The sequence below is a fragment of the Notothenia rossii genome (assembly GCF_949606895.1).
Source record: "Notothenia rossii genome assembly, chromosome: 7".
Taxonomy (NCBI): Eukaryota; Metazoa; Chordata; class Actinopteri; order Perciformes; family Nototheniidae; genus Notothenia; species Notothenia rossii.
Genome location: NC_136905.1, coordinates 66963226 through 66982644, shown reverse-complemented (window position 1 = coordinate 66982644; position 19419 = coordinate 66963226). Strand labels below are relative to the sequence as shown.

At 39.2% G+C, this 19419-nt stretch overlaps 1 protein-coding gene across 3 annotated transcripts; it reads right to left on the bottom strand.

The window, feature by feature from the left end:
- Nucleotides 1-81: 81 nt before the first annotated feature.
- Nucleotides 82-11193, bottom strand: LOC307013293 (sodium-dependent lysophosphatidylcholine symporter 1-B-like). Of its 3 annotated transcripts, none has more exons than XM_079640631.1 (14): nucleotides 9378-9506; nucleotides 8773-8897; nucleotides 8198-8271; nucleotides 6358-6481; nucleotides 6200-6278; nucleotides 5715-5857; nucleotides 5538-5628; nucleotides 4721-4836; nucleotides 4409-4492; nucleotides 2953-3036; nucleotides 2740-2852; nucleotides 2498-2641; nucleotides 2098-2274; nucleotides 82-1884 (listed from the first exon to the last, which is right to left on the bottom strand). In XM_079640631.1, exons 2-14 carry the CDS (start codon nucleotides 8800-8802, stop codon nucleotides 1842-1844), a joined length of 1302 nt encoding a protein of 433 aa, XP_079496757.1. In that variant the 5' UTR covers nucleotides 8803-8897; nucleotides 9378-9506; the 3' UTR covers nucleotides 82-1841. The 3 variants fall into 3 exon arrangements, with proteins under 3 accessions (XP_079496757.1, XP_079496758.1, XP_079496756.1); XM_079640630.1 differs by lacking the exon at nucleotides 8198-8271 and adding an exon at nucleotides 10925-11193 and having other exon boundaries at nucleotides 85-1884; XM_079640632.1 differs by lacking the exon at nucleotides 9378-9506 and having other exon boundaries at nucleotides 83-1884; nucleotides 8191-8271; nucleotides 8773-8888.
- Between the last annotated feature and the right edge of the window lie 8226 nt (nucleotides 11194-19419).

Here is a 19419-nt window from a genome sequence, read left to right as displayed (position 1 = left end):
TGAGCAGCTTTTGTTAATTTCATTTTCAAAAAATACTTACTGTAAATATGTTGTATGTCCTATTTATTGGCAGTTACATTGACATACTACATAATATTAACATTATTGTCAAGGGTTCAAAACTAGGAAACGTTATCAATGGGCCAATCAGTTTCCTTTTTAAATATATGCGAACAATTTAGTTAAATATTCTAGATTTTGATATTTCAAACCCATAGAAAGTTTTCTGTTTTTACAAACTTTATTTACAGACTTAAATTAAAAATGTACACCACATTTTTCATCTTTTCATTGATTTATATATTGGTCAAACTTAGAGAAATGTATTTACATATTATACACACATCTGCAAATAACAATTCAGACGTAATGTGCTTCATTCACCTCTCAGAGCAATTTAGAATGAAAATTATAGATACAGAAATATATTAAGTTTCAAAGAGGTGTCTATGAAATCTTAATAATACCATTAACACTGTGAAGGCAGTATGTTTATCAAATTACAGCAACTTTTTCCACTTTCCCACCATTTTGATGTTTGATTTCAAGTTTTCTCCACAGGACATGAAAATCACTAACCACTCAAGGTTCATAAATTATTATCAACATGTGCCTTTATAAGAAACAAAAAAAGAATCCCTTAAATATTTCATTCAAATAAATAGTTTAAAAAAATCATGGTTCCCTTCCCTTTGGGAGGGGAGAACATGCTGTATGACTTCAAACTGGAGTGGACTACGATGTGAAAGCACATTCAGAAAGATCTAATAAACCAGAAGAGAAGAGATTGGCTGAAATGTGAAAGCACAGAAAAGGTTGAATGGGAAAAACTATTCTGTGAAGCCAAAACTAAAAAACCTGAGCAAGAATTTCAACAGAAATCTCATTGCAACTAATAATTTAAGGTGAAAATGTAAGGCAGTGATTCACACATAGTATCATACCCCAAGGTGCCTTTTCCCCTTCAGGAGATCCAAGTTTTTAACTTGAACTAACTGGGATAGTGCTGGTATACCCTTCATAACTAAGGGCTGAACGTGTGTGTTTCCTTCAGAGCACGCTGTCTGAATGGAAAGGCAAACACAAGTGACCCAAGACGTTGTAAACATTAACGGTAACATCACACTCCAGTCTGCACGAGTGAAGGTTAGAACATGTAAACCGGCAAATAAATACTTCATAAACTACCATAGATCACAAGCTGTGTCCCAATTCTGACCAAGTATTTCAGTATGTAGTGCACTGCATTCAGAGCAGAGTGTAGTAACGGTGTTGATGAAAAACAAAAAGGCTGTCTACAACTTGTGGAGGTAAAAAAACATTGTATAAAGGAACATCTCAGTACACAAAGTCACACTTCTTTGGAAACTCTGTTTGATTTCAGTCTGTTGAGTAAAACTCCACCATAGAAGGATTACAACTCCAATGAGTCACACTTATAAAAGCTGTAGTTATTGAATACAAAACTAAAAAAGGGTTTCTTATAATAAATGATAATGATTTCACTGTGCAGTTCTTTAAAAGATGGACTGTGCTGTGTGTCAGTTAAACAATGTAAGAAACCCTTTAAATAGAACAAATTGTAACTTTAAGTTTTGGCATATTTAATTGGGACACAGCTGGAGATAAAGGACAACACAGGAGATGCCCCGGACCGGCCACTAGAGGGCGATGTAAACCTGTGTGGTCCGCTGCAGGGAGCTTTAATGGTGAGGATGTTTGTGCAGCAGCAGCTGTGGTCTGTGGTCTCTCTGTTAGTCCAGATAGTTGGTGGTCGTGTCCCTCGACAGTTTTGTGCAAATAGGTTAAAGCAGCTGTGGTGTCTGGCCCTTCCGCTGTTGCTACACCTCACTCCCCAGCACTGAAGTTTCAGACTCAGAGTCCCTGTTAAAGGATGCAAAAACACACAAGTTACTCACAAAGGACTTGGCTAGCTTGAATAAACAGCAGAGCTAAACAGTTTTTTTAAAAAGGTTTCATTTAAATGTAGCTCAGGTTTACAGAGTGGAACTCAATTTAGCGTCCATGAAGTTTGTTTACAGCGTGCAAAAACGTCTTCTTCTGTGTTTTGAGCGCTTCCGTGTGCATTTCACTTACAGCATTTCCTGCAGTAGCTTCTGGTTGCCCTGCCTCCTTTCTTCATCAATAGGATAGGTCCTCAATATCAAAAGTCCCACAGCTATAAGGGCCACAGGCACAGGAGAGACCAGCACCTTCAGGGTTAAACTGACCGCCTCAGGTTGTACACAGCTCCCGGTCACATAGCCCGCAAATCTGCGAACAAATGTAGATAAAGAGAGAAATGTTGAGCTGATGTGAAAACAGTTGTGAAACACTGTTAGGGAAAGGATTATGGGATTGGCGACCACATGATCACCAGACTGATGAGCCCCAACATGGAGCTAATCTCTTTTAGTGTTGGAGACAGACTAGCTTTCAGGGGTGACAGTGAGGATTCAAATGTATGTGAGAATCATCCTACAGGTGTTGAACTCACTTTAAACTGAGCGTAGAGACACCCAGAGACATTCCCGAAGCAAATTTAATGAAGAACACGTAGAAGGAGTAGAAGAGGGCTTCGTGGCCGTGGATGTCTGGGTTTCTGACCTTGAAGTCGTCCACGACATCAGGAAGCATTGACCTGGAAAACACAACGTTTAGAGGGAAACTCGAGACAACAACAACATATCCATATCTGCGTGTGGATGGTGTGGGTTTTGTAGTATAACTTGTGCTTACCAAGGCAGGAGGAAAGCTGCCGCCACGCTCACACCTGCCGCCACGGAGACCAAGTAAGAAATGATCAGGTGGCTCTTGATGCAGACGATGAGGAGCATGAAGGGTACGGCCCACTATAGAAAAAGACAGGAGGATGTCAGCAAATCCATACACTCGCATCCTTTTTGAATGAATGTCTTTGTTGTGCCTAAAATAAGATGTTTCTTTACTCACAGAGATGCCAAAGTAAACCGCCTTCTTCTTTCCAAAGCGGGTCAGAAACCACTGCCACCACGGGATGGTTAGAGTCCCTGATAGCTGGGGAAACAAAATATGACACAGAATGATGAGTTTGGCTGTTTTATTAAATCTCATTACGAATGCTTGCAAAAATATTAAATTATGTACAACGTTGATTTTTAACAATAAAAACAACTAATATCTGGAATTGTTCAGCCAGATGAAGCTGTTTATCGTTGTAGGATTAGCGTTATCAGGAAGAAAGATAAGAGGCATTTAAATCTCGAGGCCATACAGATTAGGTTGTTGTTCTTTATCTGGATTCAACAAAAAATATATAGTTGGCTTTTCTCTGACATTGTTGCACATAATATAAACATGTTGTATGTTGCAGGAACACTTTAACCTTGGAGTCACAGTAATGATTGCCAATGTTTCACTCACTTGGTTATTGTTATAATTGAGATAAGACGTGCCACTGAGGACACTGAGCTCATATATTTTGTATTGTGGTAGATGTTGAAGTTTTACTATGTTACCGTCAAGTGTGGGAATATGGCTTTTTGTAGTTGTAGTCATAAATACTATATTTAAACCAGAAATATACATATAATAATAATAATGTACCAACACTTGTCAATGTCTTTGTTTAAAAGGGGCCTAATTGTTTTGTTTGCATAAATGCATTTTCCTTTGTAATATAAACATACAAATTAACACCTTGAGAAATCTGTGTGTAAATCATGAAATAGTAAACATATTGGTGGATTTATCTACAAAAACAATTATTATCCAAAAAACAGAGCCGCATGTTGGACTTGCAGTGCTATAAGACTTTGATGTAACTAAACACCTAGCTGCAGTTCTGGGCACGATGGATTAATGCTAACATTAATTCAGCAATAAAATCAATCAAATGTTGAACCTGGCTTCATTAAAAGTATAGAAAATATGGGAACTGGAAAGAATAAAGTGACCATGGGAGGATTAGGACAAGGGTACAATATGCTTTGTGTGTTCTTGACTTAACCCTGCAGGAAAACCTTTGACCTCCAGGTTAAACTTGGTCAACCGCTGTTAAATGACCACACAAGAACAAGCTTAGCACTGGGAAACATGAACTGTGAGCGAATACAATGGAAAATATGTCCTTTCTCCCCCTAAACTCCCATCTCGCCGAATATGATACATGGTGCCCAAAAATGTTTCCACTCCTAATCAGAGGGAAAGCAGCAGAGCAGAAAGCAGCGAGAGAAGGTCGCAACCAATGGTGGCCGTTCCCATGGTGGGAGTGAGGGAGCGCCAGGGCAACAAAAGCCCCACTGTGGGCCTGTCTCTCTCTCCATGTCCTGCTAACGCCAGGCGAGTGTGTGACAGGGAGACAGGTTCCCAGGAGCCCAAACAACACCTCGGGGTAAACAGTCCTTCAGTAGAACTAGAAAACACTCACCATGATGACTAGGAGAATGTTTTGGAAGTGTTTCCTATGGCCCAGAGAGTAGGTGATGAAAAGAGCAAAGTTTCCCTCCAGGAGCTGAAAAAAACCAAAGGAAGTCATATTTATGAAATGTACAGTTCCATTAAACGAATGGTTTCACATTTTAGAAAGATTACTCTATATTGTTTTTGTTTAATGTTGACATGAGCACAAGGTGTTGTTGTTGTACCTTTCGACAGGTAGCTGCCCATTTCTTTATGCTAAGCTAAGCTACATGTACCCTCCCATGCATGAAAGTATACACATAGGGAAACTAAATATTACCATGAAGGCCAGAGAGGTGAAGAGGAAGCCGATGACCAGTTTGACGTACGGTCCGTGACTCATCACCAGACAGATGCCCTGACGGAAGGTGAGTAGTGTTTTCTTTCGCCCGTTATCTATAATTAGATATGAAGGAGAGGAGAACAAAATATAAAGACATCTAGAAAGATTTTCCATCAGGATTTTAATCACCATGCAGAGACATCGTGGTGTGATACACTTTTTCTTTAGAGAGTTAGTGTCTGACAGAATGTGGTCAACACATTCAAACTCAGACTCAAATCTTGGCTATGAGGGCCTGTTCTGAACCTTCACGAATGTCTTAATTAGTTCAATTAACAGAACTAACGTTTTAATGTTGAATTCATTCATTTCAAAAGACCTTTCAAAGCTAAATACTGTAATCATGTTGTTTTGGTTAGTTTTCCTCTGACCAATCGGTTGCTTTTTCAGAAACACTTAGCATGAAGATGATCTGTTGGTTTGCACTGACGGACCTTTCCTTCCTGCTTACGCAATGTGGTTTGCTTCTGTTGGATTCATTCAGAGTATATACATCTTCCAGAACAATAAACAGTTCATTAGCAGAAGACAACTTTCGTTCCAGGTCATAGGGCTCGTCATTAAAATGCAGACTTAGTTTTTATTTTATTTTATAAAAGATGTCATGTTGAGTCAAAAGTCCTCACAATCATGACTCAAGTCTGACAACCATCTTAGTTATGCGTCTCTTATCCACAGATCTGCTTTTAAAATATTACAAATATTCAGCTTTGGCATTGGGCAATGGAGAACTTGTGGTATTTCAGATTCATACCTTTTTTCTCCTTGACACCCAGAAACAAGACTGCTGCACAGCAGACGTAGATGATACAGATGACGCCTGAAGCAATAAGGTATGCTTGTTTCTGGAGATAAAAAACACAGCGTTAGTTTTTCCAAACTTCATTATCATTCATGATGTGACACAATGCAAAAGACATGAGAAACTCACCGTTTCCTCCAGTGAATAGCCGGTTGGGATGGTTGAGTTACTGCTGTCGAGCTCATCAGGGTCGGGACAATTTGAGGCGCCACCTACTATCTGTCCCTGGATGGCTGTGCCCAGCACGGTGCCCAGCACCTCCACCATCATACCTGAGAGCAACAGAGAGAAGGTCAGCGCCTGAACCACAACACACATCACCTGGACTTCTTAAAGGACATCCATAAACATTCGTCTGTTTGCATTTTGCTAATTCTTTATCTAATACATCATTCAATTGACTCCTCTTGCACTATTTATATTTCATTTGTATTTTACCCAAACATTCTCTTGCACTATTTGATCTGTTTTATTTGTTCTATGTCCTATATATATGTATATATGTTGCACTGTTGGAGGAGCCTGTGACTTAAGATTTTCATTGCCATATCTACACTGCAGATAATGTGCAAATGACAATAAAGCCTTGAATCTTGAAACGTGAGCGGACGTACGATAAGCAGTGGCAGAGTCCCGCTCTTTCTGGTCGGTGGTGATGAACATGGTGAGGGCTGAATATGGCACGTGGAAGCACTGCAAACACAAACGCAGCGAGGTTAGTGTATACACTGGTCCGCGGGGAACTAAGTGCAGGGGAGTGTCAACTACTAACCGTTTGCATGGACTGGAAGAGGCAGTAAAAGATCAGGTACCAGACGATCTTCCCCTCCTCAAATGGAGGCACGTACCAGATCAGGAAGTACGTCAGCACCGCAAACGGAGTAGAGCAAAGGATCCTGGGAAGAGAAGGGTGGAGGATTGTTAGGGGACAGTATGATAAAGGCACATTTAAAGAAAATAAACATTTTGTCTTTAATAAGCAAATGTGTGTTTTTGGAACAATATCTTGAAAAAGTGCACAACCTGCGATTTAAAGAATTCCCCCAACTGTTACTGTAGCTTTACTCTGCCTTTTCCGTGCTTGTAGCCACTTCTTTTCAACTCTGTCCCTGACGCTTTGTGAATAATCCCCCTAATCCTGCCTTGTTGCAGCTCGTGTTTGGAAAAAGGGCTCAGTGTGGGCTGCAGGAGGAGAGTGGGGTGAGCTGGGAGAACGCTCTCCCCCCACTCAGACTTTCCCTGAGCTCCAGCTGACCTCGGGCCGAGAAGCTGGTCCCACTTCAGAAACTGTTTTCAAAAACAGCAGTCCAGCATTAACTCCCTGTAAACATGAGGATATCATCGGTTTTTCTTTTGAAACAAGCCTACTTTTAGGGCTTTGCTGCCATACTTGAAAGAGAAACATTACCTTAACAGACTATACAAATATTTTGAAACAAATTTTTTATTCAAAACTATGAATACTCTCTGGTTCCAGCCTGTGTTATATTGAACACCTTTGGGTTCAGGACTGTGAGACAAAAAAAAAGGTCCCTCGGGCTCCTGGAATCCATAATTGTGACTTTTAATTGATTCTTTTGTCTGACATTGGATTGGCCAAACAATTAGCTGAAAAGAAAGCTGGAAGATTTGTCTATGACAAAACCAGCCTGACTTTCTTTGCATACATTTCACGTGGTCATATGAAACCCCCACCCCCCTTCTGGTGTGAACACACGTGGGAAATGGCAAAGGAAGCATCTCCTTATTGCCTCTAACGTCTGACTGAATCAGGCTAATTAGAGCTCATTTATCTGGAAATTGAGGCCAATTTGCGACTGTTTCGCCGACTGCCATGGCTGATTGAACAGATTCTTTCTGTGTCACATTTTGAGGTCAGTTAAGCACAGGAAATGACCTTGAGGTAAAATTCAGACTATACTTAGTGTCCTATTCTAGTGCCATGCCACAAGATCTTTATAAAACATGTTCAGCACATAGAGGAAGAACAGATGAGGATGTAAAACAAGACCTTTGTGTGTTCCTGTCTATGACTCGTTGTTCCTCTGCAAATTAAAAAGCTACACGAGCCAAAGAGGATCATGCACACGACCCTATTTTAACAATGACCTTCATTATTTCAACCCAGCATGCTTCTTGACCCAAGGTAACCTCTCTGCACTTCGCAACCCTCCTAGGAAATCAAGCACAAACACGACACACCCCTATTGCTTTGAGCTGATGGTGTGTTGAGGGTTTGACCAATCGCAGAAGCCGGTTAACTCCCCTCCCCCAACAATTCAAAACACATGCAACACGACTACATGCGCAGCCGGCATTTCTGTAGCCACGATGATGCTCAAGATATCTCTGAGATATCACGTGAGAGAGATGCCAGTAAAGTATTTAGATCAGCTACTGCTTCATAGAAATAGAAGAGGCGGCATTTTGGCTTTATTGTGACTGAATTATTGGATGTATTCCCCCAGATTCAAAGCAAACCTTTCCATCCAGCTATTTGATCTATATCATACTTTTGATTATGTAATCGTGGTTCAAATAGCAAATGTACATTTAATATAATTTAATAGCAGATTTTATACACACACAGGAAATGAAAAGGTACCCTGTACAGATTTGTGATGTTGTTACACACGTGACATCTACAGGCATGTGGGAGTACACATTGTGCCATCTCTGTATTTCTCTGAAGCACAAAGAAATGCAGCAATGCATCGAAAAAGGCAGTTAAGAAAAACACTTTTAGCAAGCGAACAAGTAGAGTGATTAAAGTTGTACATAATAAGCTACAAGCTCAAAAGCATATCCATTCAAAAGTGAAACCCAATCGTCCTGACTGACAGTAAAAACAGCTGCTGGATTCAAGCACACAGCTGGATCCAGAAAGACATGAAGATGAAGGAAATGCTGATGTTTGTGCATTAGGATGGTTACTCCTTAGCTTCAGGGTGCGTCACACGGATGTGATGCAGTGTTTCATACCGACTATATTCTCAAACTGCTTCAACTCATTACGAGCCAATTCAACCTTGTTGCCATGGTTACTGCCCACAGCTCATGAGCTGGCTTTTTCTGTGCATTTGCCACACAATTCAATATCTTGTGCACTCATTTTCAATATGTCCTTATTATCTCTTCATATCCTCTTCGCTATGTGAACTTGTCATAAATGCATTCAAATACCTACCAGGGCATCATGCGGCCGATGCTTGTCCATCTACTCCGGCTCACAAAGAAACCCACTGTGGGGTCTGTGACCGCGTCCCAGGCCCGGCCCACAAACAGGATTATAGAGGCATGGAAGGGATCCAACTACAGTGAGAAAGTGAGAAAAGAGTGAGTCATATAACCAAAACAGAGAGGAAATGCTACCTCATATGGCACGGAGTATGATTCTGATGAACTGTGTCATTTGTTTAAGTAAATTCGAAGCCACTGTAAGGTCTCATCTCTTCAGCTGAACAGCTTTAGTTTAGGTCCTACAGTGGAAAAGTATAATTTGCTAATTGAGTAACAAAGCAGTAGGGGCAAGGTTAATTCGCTTGAACGGCTACTTGAGGGAGGGAGACTGTTAAACTGATACAAAGCTGAGGAGAGCGAACACAAGCTTCCGCCTTGGAGTTAATCAGTAAGCAGACCTACGGAAAAAATGCATTCCTAACACTTGTTCCTCTTACACGAGTGTTTGCCTTTCCAAACTAATTCAAAGAGACTGTATATTTGCAAGAAAAACATTTGTTTTATAGCTCAGACAAGTGTGATTTCACTATTTGGTGTGGTTCGTGTCATCACCTGAGCCACATCCAGCAGGTAGAGCTGCAGGAAGAAGCCCAGAGCGCTGCCTGTGATCTGGTAGGGTGCCCCACCGATGGCATAGCAGAGTTTGTTCCACACAGACAGACGATTTCTCTGGTCCTTTGGCTGGAAGACAAAGAAAGGGAGGGACAGAGTCAGCGTAATGTACTTAACTTGGCTTTATAACAGCTTTTGCATCTGTAAACAATGAGGAGCTATAAATTCAGATTGGCAGTGGCGTGCTACGTGATCATTATCTCCAGCTCTCTTCTGTACTCTGGAGCTTAATACATCTCTTGTTTTCTGCTTCAGCTACTTTCATCCATCCTTTTGTCCAAAACTCTTCCCATAATTTATGCCGTGATAAACAGCTTGTAACCACAAGTGAGTGAGATTGGCTAACTTCCCTCAGCCCGCTGCTCAGAATGCCAGATTAGAGAAAATCCCAGAGGCGTGAACGTATGAGGTTACTGCAGTTCGCACAAACTCACACTACATTCCCGCGTGTCCATTGGCTCTAGCGATAGGATGTTGGAGGTAGTGTAACATTTCATGCTGAGTAGCCAACAGTCAGCAGACAGCTTAGAGTCTCATCCCATCGTTCGGCCACGGCCAATCACCTGCAGCGGTCTGATGATGTCAGCAAGGGGATCTCTACATCAGGACTCACATCCTCCACAGTAAAAGCAGCATCCCCTCATGATTTGAGGAAGTTGATACCACTGCATTAACAAATCAGGAAGGCTTGAATGTAACAAACCTATGCTGGCCCGTTTATTGTGTGAAAATAAAACCCAACTAAGAAATACTGTAGACAACCTTGGATGATCCCTCAACAACATTTAATATTTTCCATAGTTGTATCTATAGAGGTATCTAAGGCCAAATTACAAGTATTTCTTTAATTAAATTGTTTTGATCTAAAAAATGTCTGAACTCAGTTGAAATTAATTTTCTGTCATATATAAAGAAATATTTGAGACTTATTTATTCAATACCCTCAGACAAGGCATTCAAAAGTAGGCAACCTTAGATCATTCATGCTCATATCAATCTGATATTGCTGTTAAAAGAATAGTACATCTGCTGTGTAGTAGCACACAAAAACGTATTTAACATAAATCTCAATTTTTAAAACACCTATTTTGTGATTCTTAACCCAATTTAATCATACAGCTCTGGAGGATATGTAACACGTCACGCTGTGCGGCACATCTGTCCTTATTCATCACTGCTGACTCTATGCCTACGGTTAAAATCAAATGTCTAAAAGGGCAAGTTTAATGAAGACGTGGTCCCTTTAAAATCGGTATGTCGCACTGAAGAGCAGCTGTCCGCGGACAGATGGACAAACCGGGTGAAATTCAAACACCGAGGAGCCAGGGGAGATTTAGAAAAACGGAAAGGAAGTAATGGAAGGTAATAGACGTTACTTTCAAATTAGGCGCCCTTTGTAAAGGCTGTAGCGGCACCTTCTCAGTAAAACATGGCTACGCATCTTTTAAAAATAAACCATTAAATTAAGTATAAATGTTTTATCTTACCTTTGCTGTCTTGACCTCTGTATTTATAGGTTTGACTGATAGTAAACCCGCCGCGTACTGCTCAGCTCCCTCTCCTCTCGCCATTGCTTCTTCAAGAAGATCAACTAATTTATAGTATTTTTAAGATATCGTGATGTTAATCATTGTCAGAAGAAAGAAGCCGCTTCACAGCCTTGTGTAGTCTAGTGCAGTGTTCTGATGTATGAGTCAGTCAAGCAGCCAGGTCCCTCGTGCTTGGTTCTACTACGCTACGTCACCAAATGTCTGACGTGAACATCGCCTGTTCGGTTCAGCGGCGGTGATGCTTTTAGGTGACATTTGGTGATAAGAAAGTGATTACATATCCCTTTTTACTAAGCTATACGCAAACCTTGGTATACCTTTTGTCAAATAAATAATAGCCTTAGAATATATTTAATCTATCTGTAAGCTACTGTTTCAACAAAATAGAATTGTATTTATAGTGGTTGATGTTTTTTGTTTCAACCGGTAACTGGGAAAAAATAACCCTACGAAGCGCCTTGAATGCAGCAGCGAGCAGCAAATGACTATAAATCACACTTTTCTTTTTGATAAAACCAAAGCAATTTAGTTTAGTTTTCTTATTGGATTGCTTGAAGCAATTACAAATACATGTGTAAGTGCAGTGCAAAAAAAGGAGCAATTCAAACAATTTGAAGTGAGAGTTTAACTTCAGTGACTAAATAGATTCACAACAGTGATGACATCCCACTGACTCACATACTTGATTCACTTTATTTATATATAATCTCTCTTTACACACACACACACACACACACACACACACACACACACACACACACACACACACACACACACACACACACACACACACACACACACACACACACACACACACACACGCCTCCTTTGACCATTACACAGTCAGCATGATGCTTGGTCGATATAACCTCTCCTCTATAGGGTGTTACAGCTGTCTTTGCGCTTTTAAAGATCTTCAGTACGTTTTATTATCTCAATACCAGTGCCAAACGTGCAAAGACCATTGAATACAATTACGAGTTATATGTATTTTCTGTCTTCATGTTAACTTTTATACAACGCATGCTGAGTTTTACGCTGCATATTATCATTCATCAATTATCAAAAGTTAAATAAAACAGACTGGACTTTACTGTATTGTGACACAACCTTTCTTGCTGATTTTATTTCAGTATTTTGATATACGGGACAAACTATTTTAGTGGAGGGTGATATCTTATCTTGGCAGTAAGCGTGTTTCATATTGGGCCTTTACTGAAACCAGATGCCACCCCTTCCTTTCCCACCCCTGTGCTACTAAAATACGTTTGCAGGTCGCATTAGCTACTGCATATAAATATAAATTATATCAGCTTAAAAGGAAATGAGCCTTCCCTTCTTTCCTCTCATATTTAATCATCTGTCCCTTTTCTTTTTTTTAACTCTGTCCTTCATCACCACGACCAATTCAAAGCTCCAATGCAAAGCCACGTCTTGAGACACTTGACGCTTCAAATAAGACGCATTGACACACTGTTGTTTCCATTTAACCTTGAAAGGTCAACTGCATGAGGACTTTAAGCACTTAAGACATGAAGATGAAACACAAAGAATATGACTACACCAAATCCTTAAAAACAAATTAAAGGGCAAATCCAGAAAAAGTGTGTCTTATAACTCATATTAAAATAAAAGGAATTCCCTTTTTTTAGAGACTAAAAAACAATATGTTAACAGTAATCATTCATAACATACCTTTATTTATCTGGTTTATTGATTACATAATCTCTTTTTTAAGACTCTGATTAAGACAGCAGCAATTGAGCCTCAAAATACTCACAAACATTTTCAAACACGACTACAGTGTTTTTGCTTAGTAACATAGCAGTTTTTTCTCCCGCTGGTTTCCCCCTTGTTTTAGTTTGCAAACAGCCACAGGGAAACTAAGTCCCCAGGGTTGGTTTTATGGAGTTGTGGGGAATTTACTTAGTCTCATGACATCCAATAGCAGAAAACATCTTAATCCTGCAACAGTGGACGTACTGCCATCCTTTACAATTTGTATAAATTAGTTACTTTGAGCACTTAAGGTCCATACTTTTACTTTCACCTACTTCTTGAACAAAGCTTTCATTGTGATAAAAAAAAAAGGTAAACATTTCAGAAAAGTAAAGCATAGATTCTTGTTTAAGCTTCACATCACAAAAAACGTTATCAACTAAGAACATTGCTTTTTTGGGGATATTCACTGGCAAGATCAGACAAGAGGAACTGCAAAAATATGATGTGATACATTTCCACTTAAAACTTTATTGACTAGAGGTTTGCGACACATTTGATCTCTTACAGGACTAGCTGAGAAATAAAACACACCCTTGCTAAACTCAGTACACTAAGAGGTAACTTAGTCTGGTATATAAACACTACCTTAATGTTAGCACATTTTAGGTATCTTTGCTGTTGAGACATTACAAATGTGTGGATTTAAGGTTTTTTCAATGATTAAAATTAAATCTTAAGTTTGAAGATAAAAAGGTGGACTCTTCAAATACTCTAGTATGAGAAAAAGTCCTGTTCCCTGAATTAGAGTCACGGTAACTGAAGTTATCTAAGTATGAGCAGCAAATCGTAAAAACAAAAATAAATAATTAGGTTATATGATATATTGTATTGTTGAATTATCATCACGTATACATTCATGGAAAATCTGTGTTTTTGTGTTACATACGGTTTTGTTTCATCAACTTTACGTAATGTTGAGTTGTACCTGGATACAATATTTTATGTGGTTGTGCACTACTCTCCAGTCGGCCTCCTAATGTTAGTGACTGTTGTGCTGCTGGAGGCCTAGACAGGAGTTCAAAGACGGTTTTATCCAAAAAGGATGATCATTATTTTATTAGTCAGTGGCCACAGGGCAAATAGTGCAACGGATCCAGCACACAGATATTGTTTGGGCATCCCAGAGGTGATGTCATAATACATGGGACTTTCATAGCGCTTTTCATGAAGCTCAAAGACGCTTATGATTTATATGTCAACTTCTCATCTAGACAATGAACAATCATTTTAAGCTAACGGATAACTAAAGTAGAGTAAACAATCTGAAAAGTTGGCAAATGTACAGTCTCATAAATGGAAATACACAAGTCAAATGCCACCTGGAGCCCAAAGATATCAACTGTGGGGACCTCTTAGTAAACATACAGTTTAAAGCCTCAACCATGGCGCCATCTGTTGGTCATCAATATAACAACACAAAGAACTGGGCTGTATGCAAATATATGTAAGAAGTTGTATTCTTCTGTGTTATTCACATTCTTGAAAACACACATTCAAACATAATATATATATAAAATGGAAAGTTGTTACAGTGTACAATACTGATCTCATGTGACCATTAGAAACTGGTTGTGGAGCCAATTAGAACAATTATCTCAGTAATAGAAAGGAGAGAAGTATCTGTAACTATTTTGTCAATACTGAACAATTGCATTCAATGTTTAGCGGATCCTTTACAGTCTGATCTACGATTATCATGTGTTAATCTGATATTTATCTCTGTTTTGTTACAATGTCTGGAGTTTGGCCATGCATTGGCAGAATAAAAATACCGCACTTGGGTGTTATTCTAGGATATTTATTCTTTGAGTATTTACTTGAGTATTTCAATTTCATTTCACAGGTTAATATATTGAAGATTCAAAGGCTTTCTTGTCATATGCACAGTAGCTACAGTGTATAAATGGCAGACCAAAGCTCCTCCGATATTGCAACATAGTTATGTACACAAAACAATAAGAAAAATAAACAGTAGAATCAAATAGTGCAGCTTATGTTGTAAAACCAACGTAGAAGTAATGGAGATGAAATGCATGTCAGAAATAAAAAAAGCTAAATAAGCAAATCCCTTTTAATATCCAACATAAAATAAACAAGCTCAATACAGTGTTTTCGAAGAATTGATACAATATCACAAAACTAAATATTGCGATCAATTGAGTGTATACACTTTTTGTTATACCCCTACTTGCCATGATATTGTGTGCAGATTCTCATTTTGTAAGTGGCTAAGTAAATGCAGGAGTCTATATACATGTTAATACAAATAATAAAATATACAAGAACAGAATGTGAAATTCAATATTGTACAGTAAAACAAAACAAAAAATGAAGTTCTCTGTATTGTAGTGATAACTATCAGTGCCAGCAACAGTAAAGCAATACCACAGTGTAACGTTACTCACCAGAGTTAAAAGTAATTTGGCAGAATGGCAATTTTTATATAAATATATATGTTTTCATTATCTTATATAATTCTAAAGGTGTGGCTTATTTTATTAACTTATACACTGCTGGGTAGATTACATTATAATACATCATCATTGATAAGCTGATTACATTTTTGCACCTGAAAGTAGTACATAGTACTATAGTAAATGCACTCACCAATGATAATAAAATGACACTCTGAGGGGGCATTTTTCTGCACTTTTGACTATTGAAGTTGCTGATAACACTTCTTTATTATTGTTTGAATGCACACCTTTTACATGTTCTGGAGTATTTTAACATTGTCTTACTTCAAAAAAAATTAAGGAAACACTTCCTCTACCAACATGTCATTCCACAGTAAGATGTGAGTAAACAGTTATTTACATACAGCAATCACCAGGTGGCAGTCTAACTCACTCCATGTGTACTGCAGTGCGGTCTTGGTTCAACTCAGGGATGTTGCTCTCTCTAACAGCTGTAATCATGTTAGTATTTCACAGAAAGTAATTATTTGTTTCAGCACGTTATATGTTGTTCTCAGTTTGATTTAAACTGCTGTGAAGCCATATGATGTAAACCTTACCATTGCAAATGTGTAAGAAACCAATGTATTGCTGGTTTGAGAATGTCTTTCATTTACAACAAACTCAAATTAACCACATCATGTATAATATAATGCTAAACAAGGTGAGGAAATTAGACTGTAATCATATTTTAATGCTATTTTCTGTAACACAGCACTTTGCTGAGGAGGAAACGAAAGCTGTGATAACATCTACAGTAAAAGCTTGAAAATGCATGCATTGCTAGATATAGATCTTTGTTGTGTTGGTTGGTAGCAGGTAAAGCTGGTCCCCCGCTGATCACACTCTCGTGGTAATTTGGGGGGGGGTTGTCAGAATACGGTGTGTTACATCCCTGGGGAGCAATAACACTTGTGTGAATAATTTATCTTTCTCATCTGCATTCGGGCTTTTCACTGAGCTCTGGGTGACTGGTCCCACTTTTGCTACAGCTTGTATTATTTGAGATGGGTGGAGAAGGTGAGAGGTCAGGGTTAGAGGGTCCTTGTGTCGCAGAGGTCGTGGGGAACAGGAGGACACCCCCTTGTATAGCACATGGGGACAATTCCCAACCCAGTGCCCAAAAACATCCAAATTCCTGCACTGCATTGTGTCCCATATTCTTCAGGCGTACGAGTGGGTGTTGCAGACTACATGAGGACTCTGCTGAGGTAGATCCCAACCCCCCCCACCCCTCTTTACCATCCTCACACATATGCTACTATAGCAATAAAGGACAATGGCGGGTACTTGAAGTTAAGATGGGAGATGACTTGGGGAGCAGGCTATTGTTGGTGTTAAGTATTGTCACCCCAACAATGTCCCTCCTGAGGAAAAGGTCTCCAAGTTGTAATGACGGAACCAAAGAGAGGAGATGGAGGAGGAGGAGGGCCTCATCTGAATTTTATAGCCCCAAAGTTCTTTCTTTCTTCTCTTTGGCGGGGATGAAATACTCCCAACATAGCAGATTGAGGGTTCCTCCGCTGTGTAATTACGGGATGTGAAGTTACAGGATCCACATGCAGGCTATGATCATTGCTCTGCGAGTCAAATAACTCCCAAATCACATTGGGGTGACTATCCCTCTTTCTGAATGTCGTAAAGCCTCCTAAAACTGATACTTCAAATGCATCTGAACTCTGAAGCCAACATGGAAAAGTAGGCCTGAAAGAGTTCAGTCAAATTAAAATGTGCACACAATATGATGGCAAGTATGGGGTGCAAGAGACAATTGATCACTTGAGTGATTGCGATATATTGTTTTTTTCATATTGTATCAATTCTTTGAAAACACTGTATCGATTTGTACCTAGTTTACATGCAAACTTTTGTGGCCGAATTTTATGTTGGATATTAAAAAGGACTACACTTGTCTGATTGCACACAAACAATGTACCAATGCCAATGCAGAGATTTGGTTTGCAAGTAAACACGCTATTTTCACATCATTGCAAACTACCATGCAATTCCCCTCCTGCTGGTGCAGTGGGATTGGCTGCTGTGGAATATATTTATAGTTTAATAGTTGTTTAAAACAATTTTGGGGTTCAGCTTTGGGCAAGATATCAAGATGCTCTAGGTCAAGCATGAGATTTGCGACTGAACTCTGCATCTGGCGTGATATTGATTGATTGTACGTTTGGCTCGTTTTTATCCACGCAACACATTTTGAGAGGTCACACAATCAGGGGAATGGGCTCAGGCCGGTCGCTGACAACAGATGCACATCACTAATCAGTGTCATTAACTTGACCTGAATATGACCAGAGATCCTGGGGGGTAGGGTGGGGTTCTTGTCCACCCAAGATACTTAAACAAGGAGATGACGTGCATTCTAGGGACCAAATGGATCAATATGTTGGACGGGAGGCCATGGGTGGTGTATGATTTTGACCTGTTGGTGTCTGGTCATGAGACGTTGGTGAACTTTGACCTTTTTTGCTCGCCAGTGAGGATAAAACATTTGTTCACGCCAAACAATATATAGACAACTCATGTGTCATACTTAATCATTGGCATGTTCAATATGTTTATACCATGGTTAAAATAATTAAAGGTCTCAGGTCATTGAGTGCAACTGGGTTTTACAAGGGTGGTCTTTTCTTTCTCTGCCAGAGCTGTTACTCTGGCCTGTAAACATGGAATTTAAGACCCAATATAGTAGTGTTTGTTTAAGACATTAACTTGTTAGCTTTCTCTCACTGTAAAGAAGATTACTCACTTCAGCACCACCTGCAGACAGCTGAATCTCAACTGTCCGTGCGCTCGTTGTGCTCCATTGTGTTCAAATGCAAGCCGTTCAAAGATGCGCTCCACCCTTCACTATGGAAATGTTTCGGCTTGGAATCCAATACGCTCGTTTCAAAACACTGAAAGTGGAAAGTAAGGATATTGAATTCCTACCTTTTGTCATACAAAGTAAAAGACCTGATAGTAAGTCAACAGCCTTCCCATACAAATACAACTTTAAAAAAACAGCCCTTCAGCGGTTTAGCTTTTTGAGAGGGAGATTTTGAGGTGAGGCTTATAAGATCTGCTGATTTAAACAGGATTAAAGAAAAGAGGATCATCTTAAAACTAGTGTTTGGCCACAAGGTTAAGACAAATAAGCTTTGATTTAACTCAGGATCATTTGAACAGACGCGTCTAGAAATGCAAACACATCATGAAGACGTCAAATTAAACACGACTGTTGAGTCAAAGACCAAATGTGGATACTATGTGGACTATGACTATCACAACTGTATTATGGTATACTATAGAGAAACATTTATTCAATATTATTTGTTTATTTTGTTGGGATGCAGTGGTGATAGGTGGATCAATAACTTGAGTCAAAGCAATAATACATCAATGTAAAAATACTCAAGTAAAGGTCCTGCATTTAAAGTGTACTTACAGGGGAAAAAATAAGCATTAAACAGGAAGATACGCCCGTGGATATTGATTAGTAAAGAATATTAGGATAGATGATTACGTTTTCAATAATTGTTTGATTTATAAAAGGAAGTGAATAATGCCTCATTGAACAAACACAAATGTCAAAAATATTCTGCTCACCATCACATAAGACAAAGGCAAACTTAAAGTCTTTGCAGTGGGGGAGCTTAAACACATTGGTAGTTTTGCTTTGTGATTGTAGATAAAAAAAATTGCCAGTCGACTATTCAATAGGTTGAATAATTTGCTTCAGCTCCATATAACATATTCCATCATAACATATGTGACAGAGCTCTTCCCCTGCTGTTGAAGGTCCACTTAGTAACTAAGTTACTTTATATAACGATGAGTCTATGGAAATGCTTCAAATCTAATTTAAAGTTGATATCAAGTTGATGCTTGAAAGCATTTTCCTGATATAAAAATTGATTATCAACTAGAGCTGCTAAACTAAATATAGAGAAGCACACAATATTCCAATGTGAATGTAGAGAGATATGTAATGGACGCTACAACGAATGGAAAGAAATCTCCAAGCTTTATAAAAAATTATCCCAAAATTATGTTTCTCTCTAAGAGCAGCAAATATTGATGATATAATGTGTCAGTTATTTATTGTGACCATAATTGGTGGTGTAGACTGGGCGGGGCCGTGCGCCTCCCCCGCCTCTGATGCAAATGATGGGGCTTTACCCGGATCTACCGCTGCAGATA